The sequence below is a fragment of the Bactrocera oleae genome, chromosome 4 (assembly GCF_042242935.1).
Source record: "Bactrocera oleae isolate idBacOlea1 chromosome 4, idBacOlea1, whole genome shotgun sequence".
NCBI lineage: Eukaryota > Metazoa > Arthropoda > Insecta > Diptera > Tephritidae > Bactrocera > Bactrocera oleae.
In genome coordinates this window covers 39,417,318-39,430,160 of record NC_091538.1, presented here as the reverse complement: position 1 = coordinate 39,430,160, position 12,843 = coordinate 39,417,318, and the positions used below count along the sequence as shown (strand labels likewise).

General features: G+C 34.3%; 1 protein-coding gene across 2 annotated transcripts in view; it reads left to right on the top strand.

Moving 5' to 3' along the window:
- LOC106617841 (monocarboxylate transporter 14) overlaps positions 1 to 12,583 on the top strand; it is a 29,909-nt gene extending 17,326 nt beyond the window's left edge. The window contains exons 2-4 of one of the 2 annotated variants that reach the window (XR_011395864.1): positions 5,057 to 6,925; positions 9,465 to 9,637; positions 11,966 to 12,107. Coding sequence is in view for 1 of the 2 variants with exons in the window: in XM_036357225.2 (XP_036213118.1) it covers positions 5,062 to 6,925; positions 11,966 to 12,126 (2,025 nt within the window). In the remaining variant the exon portion in view is untranslated. Of the gene's footprint in view, positions 1 to 5,056; positions 6,926 to 9,464; positions 9,638 to 11,965 lie in introns of both variants that reach the window. The other variant, XM_036357225.2, reaches the window with a different exon arrangement.
- Positions 12,584 to 12,843: the final 260 nt, after the last annotated feature.

Below are 12,843 nucleotides of genomic sequence, written 5' to 3'. Positions count from 1 at the left end.
ATACGGCGGAATGGCTCGTTTAGTTCAAAATTTGATCTACAGGATTTTAACAGTAAAGGTCTAAATTGCCTCGAAAAGTGAATCAAGATATTAAATTTAATTTCAGACAGAAGAAAAGAACTGCAAACTGTTCCATTCAAGATTTTCACTAAGAATATTATGCCAAGCATTTCCCTACGACTAGAAGTGTAGGTAGATTAATAAGTTTTAAACGACTAGTGTATGGAGGTAGACTTACCCTAGAAATGCGCTAAGGCGAAAAGTAAAAATTGTTTCTGAACAGACTCTAACTTGTCAGAATGGATTTGGTAGTTAGGGTTCCATACAACAGAGCTATATTCCAATATAGGTCTAACCAAAGTTGTATAAAGTGTTTTAGTAATATACGGAACTCTAAATTCTTTAGACCAACGTTTAACAAAACTGAGGACAGCTTGTGCTTCCAAGACCGTGGTGTCAATATGAAGACAAAAATTAAGCTTAGGGTCCAGAATATGATGTCCAGAATATGATGTTTTATTACATAAAAAGAGGGGTGCACAGATCTACGGGAAAAGCACATCGTCTTACATTTATTCAGATTCAATGGCAAATCATTTCTATCACACCATGCAACCATATTGTTTAAGTCTGTTTGCAACAGACACCTTTCCTCAGTTGAAGTGTATGATTTAAAAAGCTTTACGCCGTCAGCGTATAATACATTTTTTGAGAATTTAATTACTGAAAGGATATCGTCAATAAACAACAAGAACAGAATCGGGCCAAGATGACTACCTTGCGGAACACCTGAAGAAACATTAATTGTATCTGAAGGTGTATCCTCAAATATCACTCGTTGTGTTCTATTATAAAGATAGGAAGCTACCCATTGAAGAAATCTTGGCTGAATGCCCAGTAGATCAAGTTTATGTATGAGAATCGAGAGGTTTACTTTATCGAAAGCTTTGCTAAAGTCTGTGTATATAACATCCGTATGCTTATGTTCCCTAAAACCCAATGATACATGGTTTACAAATTCAAGCAAGTTTGTTAGAGTAGATTTTCCTTTACGAAATCCATGCTGAGATAAGGAAATCAACGGAGAAATCGAAAAGGTTATATGGTCAGTGATGATAGCTTCAAAAAGTTTAGGTATGACTGACTGACACTTTTATGCAAAGGAATTATAAATGACTGTTTCCATATTGAAGGAAATATACCGTGTTTAAGAGAGGAATTAAATATCTTTGTCAAAGGCAAGTAAATATATATATTTGGCACTATTTTTTAGGAAGCATGAGGGTATCATGTCTGGGCCGTAACTAAAAGATGGTTTTAACTTATTTAATTTAAGTAGGACGTCTTCTTCAGAAATAATTGTAGCGTTAATTAAAGTATTCGAACACAGCACGTGCTGATAAGAAAAAGTTTTGGAAGAATTATTGGATATAATAACATTGTCAGTTGAAATGATAGATTTGTATTTCATCGCGGACGGAAATTTGGAAATCCTGCGTTTTGAGTTGACGAAATCATAAAACGATTTTGGATTACTTACAACATTATTTTTTACTTTATTTAAGTAATTATTATAACACTTTTTGTTTAAGTCAAAATATTGTCGACGCAATACAGAATATTTGGAATAGTCGACAAGTGAACCGGTTTTTTTAAAATGTTTAAAGGCTTGAGTTTTTCTGTTTTTCAATGTATGTAACTCTTTCGAAGACCACGGACTTCTACTTTTACTTTTATTAACAATTACTATTGGATTGTCTTGTGACCAAAAATTGTCCAAATCGAAATAAAACTATTCAAGCCCGCTTTTTACCGCATATATCGGACAATATGTGAGTTATCATTTTTTTTAAATAAAAAATTCATTGTTTCTCTAATAATAATGTATCTTTGTGCTTAAAATGGATAAAATAAAATATTGTAAATAATAAAAAATTGTAGTCCATTCACGATTTCGTCCAAAAATGAATGTTAAACTCTTTCGAAATATTAAATATAAAGTTTTTTTTTCCCAACACCTGAAAGTATTTATCCGACTTTGATCATTGCAAGTTGCAAGAGTATAAAATGTTCGACGGTTACCCCTTCCTTACTTCTTTTATATACGTACATAAATGTTCAGCGTAACAAGCTGAGTGGATTTAACCTGTATATACGCCTACTAGTCCCTCAGTTTTTGAGATATCGGCCTAAAAATACATACGTACTTTTCTCCCCAGGTAGTTGCTCATTTGTTGAAACCGCCGATAATAGATCACTGTTGCTGTCAAACAAGTTGATCGATCAAAATTAAGTCCTTGTAAGGATTTTTTTTTTTTTATTTTACAAATATCGTCAGAAAATTTGACATTATTTCTAGCTGCCATTCAAAGTGACTTATCAAAATCAAGATAAATATCTTCATAAAAGATCTGTGAAAGTCATAATAGCTTAGGTGCAGCCGAAGTTAGAGTGTTTTCTTGTTTTTATTAATATTTTATGGTTTTTACTTGGTTTGGTGGCATAATGCCCTTTTAGGTCATTAGGAATCAAATACACAAACAGTCGAGTAAATATTATTTTAGGGCCATGTTAGCAACAAAAGAATATTATTTCGAAACATTGTGAGGCCCTCCTAGATTTCCCTCTAAAATTCCAATAAAATAGGCACAACCGCTCATGATCTTTGCGAACAGAAAGAAGGGCTTTCAAAATATTTGTACATGATATTGCTATAGAACAACAGAACAAACTTTACATGGTAACCGACAAATATTAAAAATTTAAGCGACAATATTAAAATTTAAACGTATGTAAATATATAATATATTGATAAATGGTACAGTTCAAATTGAGGTTAATTCAATTAATACTCTCACAATATATTGAACATTAAAGTATATGGTGAGTTTTGTTTACCTAACGGTGGTTTGTAACGCCAACGCCAAAATTCAATCGTGTTAAATATAGTTTTATATATAACAAAATGATAACGATGACTAGATACTTTGATTTCCGGATGTATGTATGTATATCCGTTTTGCGATTACATATCGGCAGAAAGCTTGTTCACTTGCAATAACCATTGCCTTAACCAAGCCACAAATTAAGATATAAACCTGTAATTTTGTACAACGAATCGTAATAATAGGGGCACCTGTGGTTGAAAAATTGTTGCGTGACCCCGCTCCCTAATATGTTTAATGTATATATTTCCCAAACCATTCAAGATATATAACCCAAATTTGTACAGGACTTTCGACTGTTTTTGCGCCAGCGTTAAATAAGGTGAAATCGGATTATAACCACGCCTACTGCCCATATAATAGTTTTGTTAAAAGCTACAAAAAGTGCGATAAATTTATAACTAAAAGCTCCAGAGACATAAAATTTTACACCAGAGGTGATATGAGAGGGCTTTTTAGGAGTCGGTGTCAAATTTGGACACCGCCCACTTTTGAGTGGAATTACATATCTCCGCACCTACTAGAACGATTTCAACCAAATTCGGTTCTCATGTTGCAGTGCGAAAACTGGCGAAATCGGACTACAACCACGCTTACTTCCCGTATAACACAATTTTAAATTCCATCTGATATTTTCATTTTGCAGTATACAAATCAAACACCAATTACTGGGATAAAACCTCGCATGAATACTACCTATATGGTCATCTCAGGTTTAAAAATTGTCGAAATCGAACCATAACTATCGTGTTAATCTCCCATACACCTATTAAAATATTTTAAAATATCCGTATACCGTATGTATCCGTCAATATGTATTATATCTTATGTATATATTTCGATTAACATTACTTTAGTGAAAATATGTGAAATTATATTATACATATAATAATTTCCCTTATTCTAACAAGCCGCTGAACAACTTTAGAGTTAGTCTAGACCTGGCTCTTAATCTCATATCCTTAATTTCATCAACTCAACATAATACATGTAGCCTTTTCGGTTAAGTTTATGTCAGATATATGTCGCAACATGTTGCTACAGAGTATAATAGTTTTATTCACCTAACGGTTGTTTGTATCACCTAAAACTAATCGAGTTAGACATAGGGTTATATATATAATATTATACAAGTATATAAATAATCAAGAGACCGTCCGTCTGTGTAAGCTGTAACTTGAGTAAAAATTGAGATATCTTTATGAAACTTAGTACACATGTTTCTTGGTAAAGAAAGACGGTTGGTATCGCAGATGGGCGTAATCGGACCTGCATAACCGATTTCAACGAAATTCGGTACATAACATTCCTATCATATTTCTATGTTATAGTGTAAAAATGGGCGAAATCAAATTACAACCACGCCTATTTCTGATATAACAACATTTTAAATGTCATCTGATTCTTTCACTTTCCAAGGTCAATGAATATGTGGACTCCAGTGCCTATAGTTGACTTTTTACCGAAAATATCGGTCAATGTGTAAGATGTATAACTTAAATTCATATAATAAAATAAATAAATGAGACTCTTGATAATAGTATGTTTTTGTGTCAAAAATGGGTTGAATCGGATCAATACTTTCTTTAATATAAAATTTGGCAACACAAGTAGTAATTTGATCCTTGAAAGTTGCAAGAGTATGAAATGTTCGGTTACAGCCGAACTTAACAATTCCTTACTTGTTTTATATACATATGTATATATTTCATACATTTCTGGAACCTTGTCAACCAACATTGCGTTTAGCATTTTTAAGCTATAATGGGGAATTTAGCGGAACCGGAGAATGATTCTCATTATATGGTAAATGGAATAAAGAAAGTCCATAAAACTTTAAATGCAGAGAAGTAGGCGGTTTCTGCAATCTTAAAGTGTGCAAACGAGTTGAAATATATAGTAGTACCAGTATGTAGATATATACCACAATCAAATTATTTTACCTAAAATGGGTTCATGTACATTCGTTTTGACATCAAATACACAATGTGAGTGTCTGAATACAATCTCTAATCTTACTTGGTGATTATAAATATTACCAGTATTTCATACAAAATTTTATTTTTATTATAATTAGTTACTAATTTTTGACTTTTATACTCTATTTTTAGAATAAATGGCAATGCAGAGCACCAGAGCCCATGAGGAGGCCAAAGCCGTAGCTGAGCCCCTAAATGGTAATGATGAAGATTACGAAATCGACGAATCAACAGCAGCTGTAGTCGTTCCACCGGATAGCGGATGGGCATGGGTTGTGATGGTGGCATCATTTTTATGTTGTACGGTACTCGACGGAATTGTTTTTTGTTCTGGTTTAATTCAAGAAGACTTAATCAAAGAATTTAATGTCAAAAAAGGTTATGCGGCATTAGTGTCTTCACTCCTTAGCGGTTGTTATTTAATGGCAGGACCTTTTGTAAGTGCCTTGGCAAATCGATTCGGTTTCCGCCCCGTAGCAATAGCTGGAGCGCTGTTTGCAGCAACCTGCTTTGGTATATCCTATTTTGCTGTAAGCATTGAGTTCTTATTTATTACATATGGGATTCTCGCTGGTATTGGTTTTTCCATGGTCTATATACCAGCCGTTGTAATTATTGGCTTTTATTTTGAAAAGTGGCGTGCTCTAGCAACCGGTATTGCTATGTGTGGGTCTGGCGTGGGCACTATTGTATTCACTCCATTGACTGATATATTGCTAAAATCGGGATGGAGATACACACTTGCAATTCAAGGAATAATAATTGCGTTTTGTGCTTTCTTCGCATGCGCATTTAGACCAATTCAGCCCATCACACTGGCTGTGGATGAAGACTCTAACGAAAACAAGCATGACAATGAAAAACGCAATGGACATGGCAATATTGTTGCACCAAAGCCCCAACTTCATCAAGCTGCCTTTACTAAACCGCTTCCTGAAGGACGTTTCGCTTATTCAATGCCAAATTCAGCACATAATACTTATATGGGGGCATCTCCCAAGCATCATTACCCCACAGCTGCAGAAGTCTTTAGAGGTGCAAATATTGAGCGTCGCCTCTCAAACTCTTCCGGCAAAGGCACAGAATTGAAAGCTCTGCGAAAATCGCAGCCTACCACTCCGAATGGAGAGCCTCAACCCTCTCAACTTCACTTCAATATTAACAAAGAATTAACAACAGTTGGAGAAAATGAAGAAGAAACCGAGAATGAGAATTTGATCGAAACTGAAGCAAAACCAGTGGTAATACAGGCACGTAGACATACAGTGTCTGGCAGAAGGCCAAACGACATTGTTGGGAAAAAGAGTGCAGTTGGATCGCAAGATACTGTTCACAATATTCACACTAGACCTATGTACCGCGATGACATTTTCTTCACTGGTTCCTTAGCACGAATTCCACAATATCAATCACAGACTTCCCTCGCCTATCATATGTCGGTGACACGTCTTCCAACCAAACAGGATATGCTTGAAGATCGACAAAAGGGTTGTCGACTTTGTCCTGAAGCTGTGCGGCGTACTTTATCGACGATGTTGGACACTTCGTTGCTTAAGTCGCCATCCTTCATGTGTCTGGCCTTCAGCGGTTTTCTGACCATGATGGGTTTCTTTGTGCCTTTTATGTTTTTGACACCACGTGCCGAATCGGCAGGAATGGACAAAAGTACTGCACTTAGCGTTGTTTCTGGCATAGGATTGGTTAATACAATTGCTAGGTTAGTTTGCGGTACGGTCAGTTCAATTCCCAGTGTGAAACCACTATGGTTAAACAATGTAGCAATCACAGCGGGTGGTCTGGCGACAATTTTCAGTGGTGTTAAAATAACGGTTGTAACTCAATGGGCATTCGCTATCTTCTTTGGCGTTTGTATTGCTTGCTTTTCGGCGTTGCGTTCCCTAATAGCTGTGGAAATGATTGGATTGGAGAAATTAACGAATGCATTTGGATTCCTTATGCTGTTTCAGGGCATTGCGGCGACAGTTGGAGCTCCTATTGCAGGTACATAAAACATATTCTGAAGACATATGTTAATTTTTATTTGGCTAATACTTGATAGGATTATTATTTGTAGTATTGCAAGACGAAAAAACTGAGTGAAAAAACCAACATATTTGATAAGTACGAAGATTAACGAACAATTAATTGTTTTTAAGAGTATACTCGTAACATATTGCTACAGAGTATAATAGTTTTGTTCACCTAACGATTCTTTTAAAAACCTAAACTGAATCGAGATGGATATAGAGTTATATACATATGTACATATATGGTATATGTATATATATATAAATGATCAAGATGACGAGACGAGTTGAATTTTGATTGCCTGTATGTCCCTCCGTCCGTCTGTCCGTCAGTCTGTGCAAGCTTTAACTAGTATTTTTCAGATAATCGGAATCGGTCCATTGTCACAAAAACCTATATAACGCTATAACTAAGCCATCAATTAAAATACAAATCTCTAATTTAGTACATAGAATTGTAGTAGGATTCAAACGTTTTTAAAAGTGGGCATGGCCCGCCCTCTAACAAATTTAATGTAACTTATCTCAGGAACTACTAAACTCATATTACAAAACTTACTGCAAAAACGCTTTGTACCATCTCCTCAAACAGTATGAAAATGGGAGTTGTGTTAAAATGTAATAACTTATTAAGTAAATACCTCAGAAACAATAAATTTCACCCCCGAGATGTTACGATGGTAGGTTGCGCAGCACCCGTTGTAAAACAGTGGTCGCGGCACCACCCACTTTTAAATTAAATTTTAATTCTCAGGAACTATTTGACTAATATCAACCCAATTTTATTCGTAACAGTATTCCGACACTCTTATGTTACACTATGAAATTAAGCAAAATTGAACGAATACTTCTCATTCCTAACATATATCACAATTTTAAATTCCGTCTGATTCTTATACTTTATAGTGTATAAATTGAGAGAGAGAGACAGTGTATAACTGTCACCGAATTAAAGTATATTACAAATAGTGTCTTTTAGGTATATCTCACGTGAATTAATAGTCGAAACGGACTATAAGTTATCAAGCCCACAGAAACCGAATATGTTGGACCCAGTGCCTATAACTGACTTTTTATCGAAAATATCGGTCAATCTGGGAGATCTATTACAGAAATTCGGAGATAATCTTTTCATGACAGCATTATATTAAATACTTCCCCTAGCCTTCATATATCTAATATAAAGATTTTTAACATCCACTTGACTTTATACATTAAATATTGCTAATTTTGGCAATGATATTTCGTAATGGCAAAAATGGATGAAATCTTTTCAATATTACCCATATCCTCCATATATTAAGATGCCTAAAATGCTCCCATACACCATTTCCACCTGACTTTGATCCTCTTATGCTGGTCAATTTGTGAGATCAAAAGTGGCTTAGCGCTGAATATGAATTGAAATTAAGTCTAGACTCTAGACCTTGGTTTAAACCTCATATTGCTAATATAATGATTTCCGGTTCTCAGGCTGACGTTTTCCATATACGAGTACAAGTATACCTAATATATTAAATTTATCCTCTTTAGTTGAGTTTGTATCCCATCTGTATATCCCATTTAAGTTAATTAGGTTGATGTAAATATAATATAAATAACTCGGACGAAATATGGCAAAATATTATATAGCAGCCAAACTAAGTTACCCATAATATAAGTTCATTAGATACCAAATATGATTGTAATCATAAAGTGTTTCACCGGGTTTGATCCTTGCGGGGGTATGAAATATTCGGTTACACCCGAACTTAGCTCTTCCTTACTGATTTATGCAAACGTTTTACATGTTAACGAACAAGTTTAGTTTTAAAGTGATAGCTTCTTTTATAGCTCTTTGATTTCGTTTTTGATTTTTTTTTTTACTATGGCCAATAGATAATTAAGTAGTCGTAATCGAATTGAGTTAGATTTCAGTTGATATTTACTGCTTTCTGCCAACAAAACAAACAAATGAGATTGTGTTGCTGAGTGAAATTAGTTTTGGTGGTTGCAATTGATTTCATTTATATATGTATTAGAATAACACGATTGTGATTTATGTTAACCATAAATAATTTTGATAACGTCCTCAGCATATAATCGTTACCGGCAGTGAGTTATAAATCAACAAATTTTTGTGTGTTATTTTAGCCACTTTTGAAGTCTGCATACCAATCACAATCAGTGGAATAAATTATTAAAATTCGATACAATGGAATTATTCGAAATCCAACTATGTAAAGATGCACATGTGTATATCTATTGGTCCTAATGTATTAGTGTCTTTATAACTAAGAACTTCTTTCGTATGATTGTGTATACACAATTTTTTTACCCGAGTACAACATAGCTCGTAGTGTTTCTAACAGAACATTAGATACCCTCACCATTTATGGGAACAAATATGGTTTGGAATATCTCGACATGTGCTCCAAACTTTATAAAACATCATAATGAGGCAACTAAGAGCATTATAACACATATTTTTAGGCACAGTGTACTCAAATATGTATAACCTCTAAATATTCCAGGCAAGTCTTGGGGCCGACCAACACCATAAAGTGTTTTCTAAGAGCTTTGTCCCTCGACAGAAAACGATCAACGTATGTTACTAACGTATTTTATAGTTATAAAATCAGAAGGATAACATCAAGGCGCGAATCATAGGTGGGAGGGGAACCTGTAGCAATCATCTAACAAGGAAGTAAGTGCTATTTATGTAAATAAATAAGAACCGGTAGTGATCATTTTTGGGGTTTATAATAAAAATAAGTCATGGGGAATGTGTGACCCGATCTCAGCCTTAATTCACGCTAGCTACTCCAGGTAAAGTGTGTATACCATAAATTGTCACTATGATTTTTCAGAGTTTGTTGATAAAGATAACCAGAAGCCAGAACCAGCTGAAGAAACTCAGAAGCTGTGGACGTGACGATCCCTTATCAACGGTGAAAATGTGAAGTTTGATGATACCGAAAGCTTTTACACTGTATGATAAGTGTTTGTGCATCGTAACATTTTGGTTGTATTCATCCCAGAGATAAAATTTAATGTCTCTGGCGTGTTTAGTGCTTGATTTATCGCGCTTTCAATAGTTTTTAACAGTACCGTTATATGGGGAGTGGGCGGAGTTGCCACCCGATTTCAACTATTTTCACACTGTAGGTAGATGTTCTAAAAACATTTGCTTCCAGTGAATTTTGTTATTATAGCTTTAGCGGGTTAAAAGATATGCACCTTTAACCTATTAGGAGCGGGACCACGCCCACTTAAAAAAAAAAATTAACTGCAGATGTCCCTCCCTAATGTGATCCTGTGTACCAAATAACAGTCTTGTATCTTATTGCGGAGCTTAGTTGTGGCAATTTATTTGTTTTTGATTAATGGCGTTTTGTGGGCGTGGCAGTGGTCCGATTACGCCCATCTGCAATACCAACCGTCTCCCGGTACCAAGAAACATGTCTACCAAGTTTCATAAAGATATCTCAATTTTTACTCAAGTTAGAGCTTGCACGGTCGGACGGACAGACAGTCACCCGGATTTCAACTCGTCTCTTCATCCTGATCATTTATATAAGTATATATAACCCTTTATCTAACTCGATTAGTTTTAGGTGATACAAACAACCGTTAGGTGAACAAAACTATTATACTCTGTAGCAACAGGTTGCGAGAGTATAAAAATGTTGCGAAAAAATTCAACATTCGTTGTTTGACGAAATCGTGAATAGATTAAAATCAAATTTGTATCATATTAATTTATATTTTAGTAAACTCACATATTTGCTGATATATGATTTGTATAAATTCAAGCACCAATGAGTATATCGGCATAAAATTTTGCACAAATCGTGTCTTCAAGAAATGCTATCTCGCGTCGGTTGACTTTATAATGAAAATATCGGTTAATCTGTGAGATATGTTATAGCAAGTCGGAGAGAATCTTTGTCTGATAATAGTATGGCTGTATGTCAAAAATTGGTTGAATTGGATCACTCTTCTCTGATACTTTTCTTAGCCCTATATACCTGATAGAGAGATTTTCTAACTTCCGACTTTATACCGCATATATCAGCAAATATGTGAGTTTACTAAAATATAAATTAATATGATACAAATTTGATTTTAATGGAATTTAAAATAGTGTTAAAGGGGAGTAGGCGTGGTTTTTGTCTGATTTCACCCATTTTCGCACCGTGAAGGGAGAATGTAAAGTAATATTACCTACCAAATTTGTTTGAAACAGTCGAGTTGGTCCCGAGTTATGTTTTCACCTAAATGTGGGCGGTGCAAGGTTCATCGTCTAAATTTAACACCAGCTCCTATAAAGCCCTTCCGTACCATCTCGAGTGTAAAATTGTATGTCTCTGGCACATTTTATGTAGTTTCTAACAAAACCGTTGTATGGGATTTGCCCTGAGCAAATTTGGTTATTATAGCTTCAATGGTTCAGGAAACACGAACACCCATATAGAAAAAAGGTAGACTAAAACTCCTTGGGTGCCAAGGAACATGCGTACCAAGTTTTATCAAGATGTATAAATTTTTACTCATGCTATCGCTTGCATGGGCGGACGGACAGACAGTCTCCCAGTCAACTCATTTCGTCATCGTAATCATTTATATGTATATATGTTACGTACATAACTCCATATTTATCTCGATTAGCTTTAGGTGGTACAAACAACCGTTAAGTGAATAAAACTATTGTACTCTGTAGCAACATGCTGCAAGAGTATCGTATAAAAATCTTTTTTATTTTAAAGGGCTGTTAAACCAGAGAACTTGAAGAAGTACAGCACGTACATATGTATTTAATGTATGTACGTATGTGAGTACTTATTGGGGTTTGTTGGAATTCAACAAGGCAGAAATCAAAAAATCTATTTATATACAAGTAGTATTATTTATATGTATATATATATATATATATATATATATATATATATATATATGTATATTGATTTAAATTCACAGGTTCAAATTCATGAACACACCATTAATTAATTTATCAACATTCTTACAATTCCAGGCATACTCTTTGAACTGACACAGGACTACAATACTTCGTTCTATTTCGCTGGCGGACTGATATTAGTTTCGGCGTTCCTGTGCTACCCGTTAACATACATTGCTAACTGGGAGAAGGCGCGTAATGAAAGAAAGGCCGCGCAGAATCCTCCAAGAGCATAGTTACATAAATATTCGTGAATTAAAATTAAAGTTAAAATCAAAATAATATCATACAACTGAATAACCATATAACAATAAAATAGTAAAACTAAAGACTTGAATTTAAACTGTGTATGTGTACATACATATGTACGTATGTATATATATTTGTTTTATGCATACACACATATGTAAATAAGTTCGTATGAGTGACCGCGACGAAACTAAAGCTTCCTAACCGAAGTCAGGCAAATAGCTTAAATACAATTATTAGGTTATACTGAGAAGTTACAAAATTGTAATTAAATATATTCTAGGATATGCATATTTGCATATGTAAGTCGAAAAAGTTATTATATTTTAATAGCAACGACTACACTAATTTTAATATAAACTTCAGTGTAACACTAACATTGATAATTTATTAATTTGTTAAAAAATGATGGAACAATTTAATTAATAAAAAAGTGAAACTTAATCTCTAAGGTGTTTGTCAATTACTTCTAACCCTAAGTTACCAGTGAGCTTAGTTCTTAGTCTTTACAATAAAGAAATATTAAATATAAATTTATAAATAACATCTTTAATTTAATCGATCTGACTCATATATACATCTGTGAGGTCCCAAAAATATACTATGTATAAATGCTTAACACCTCGGGACTCAAAGCAAAATATTATAGAAGAGGACTCATACTTACATTTTACACAGTGTTCAAATTAGGGAAAAACCTTGGA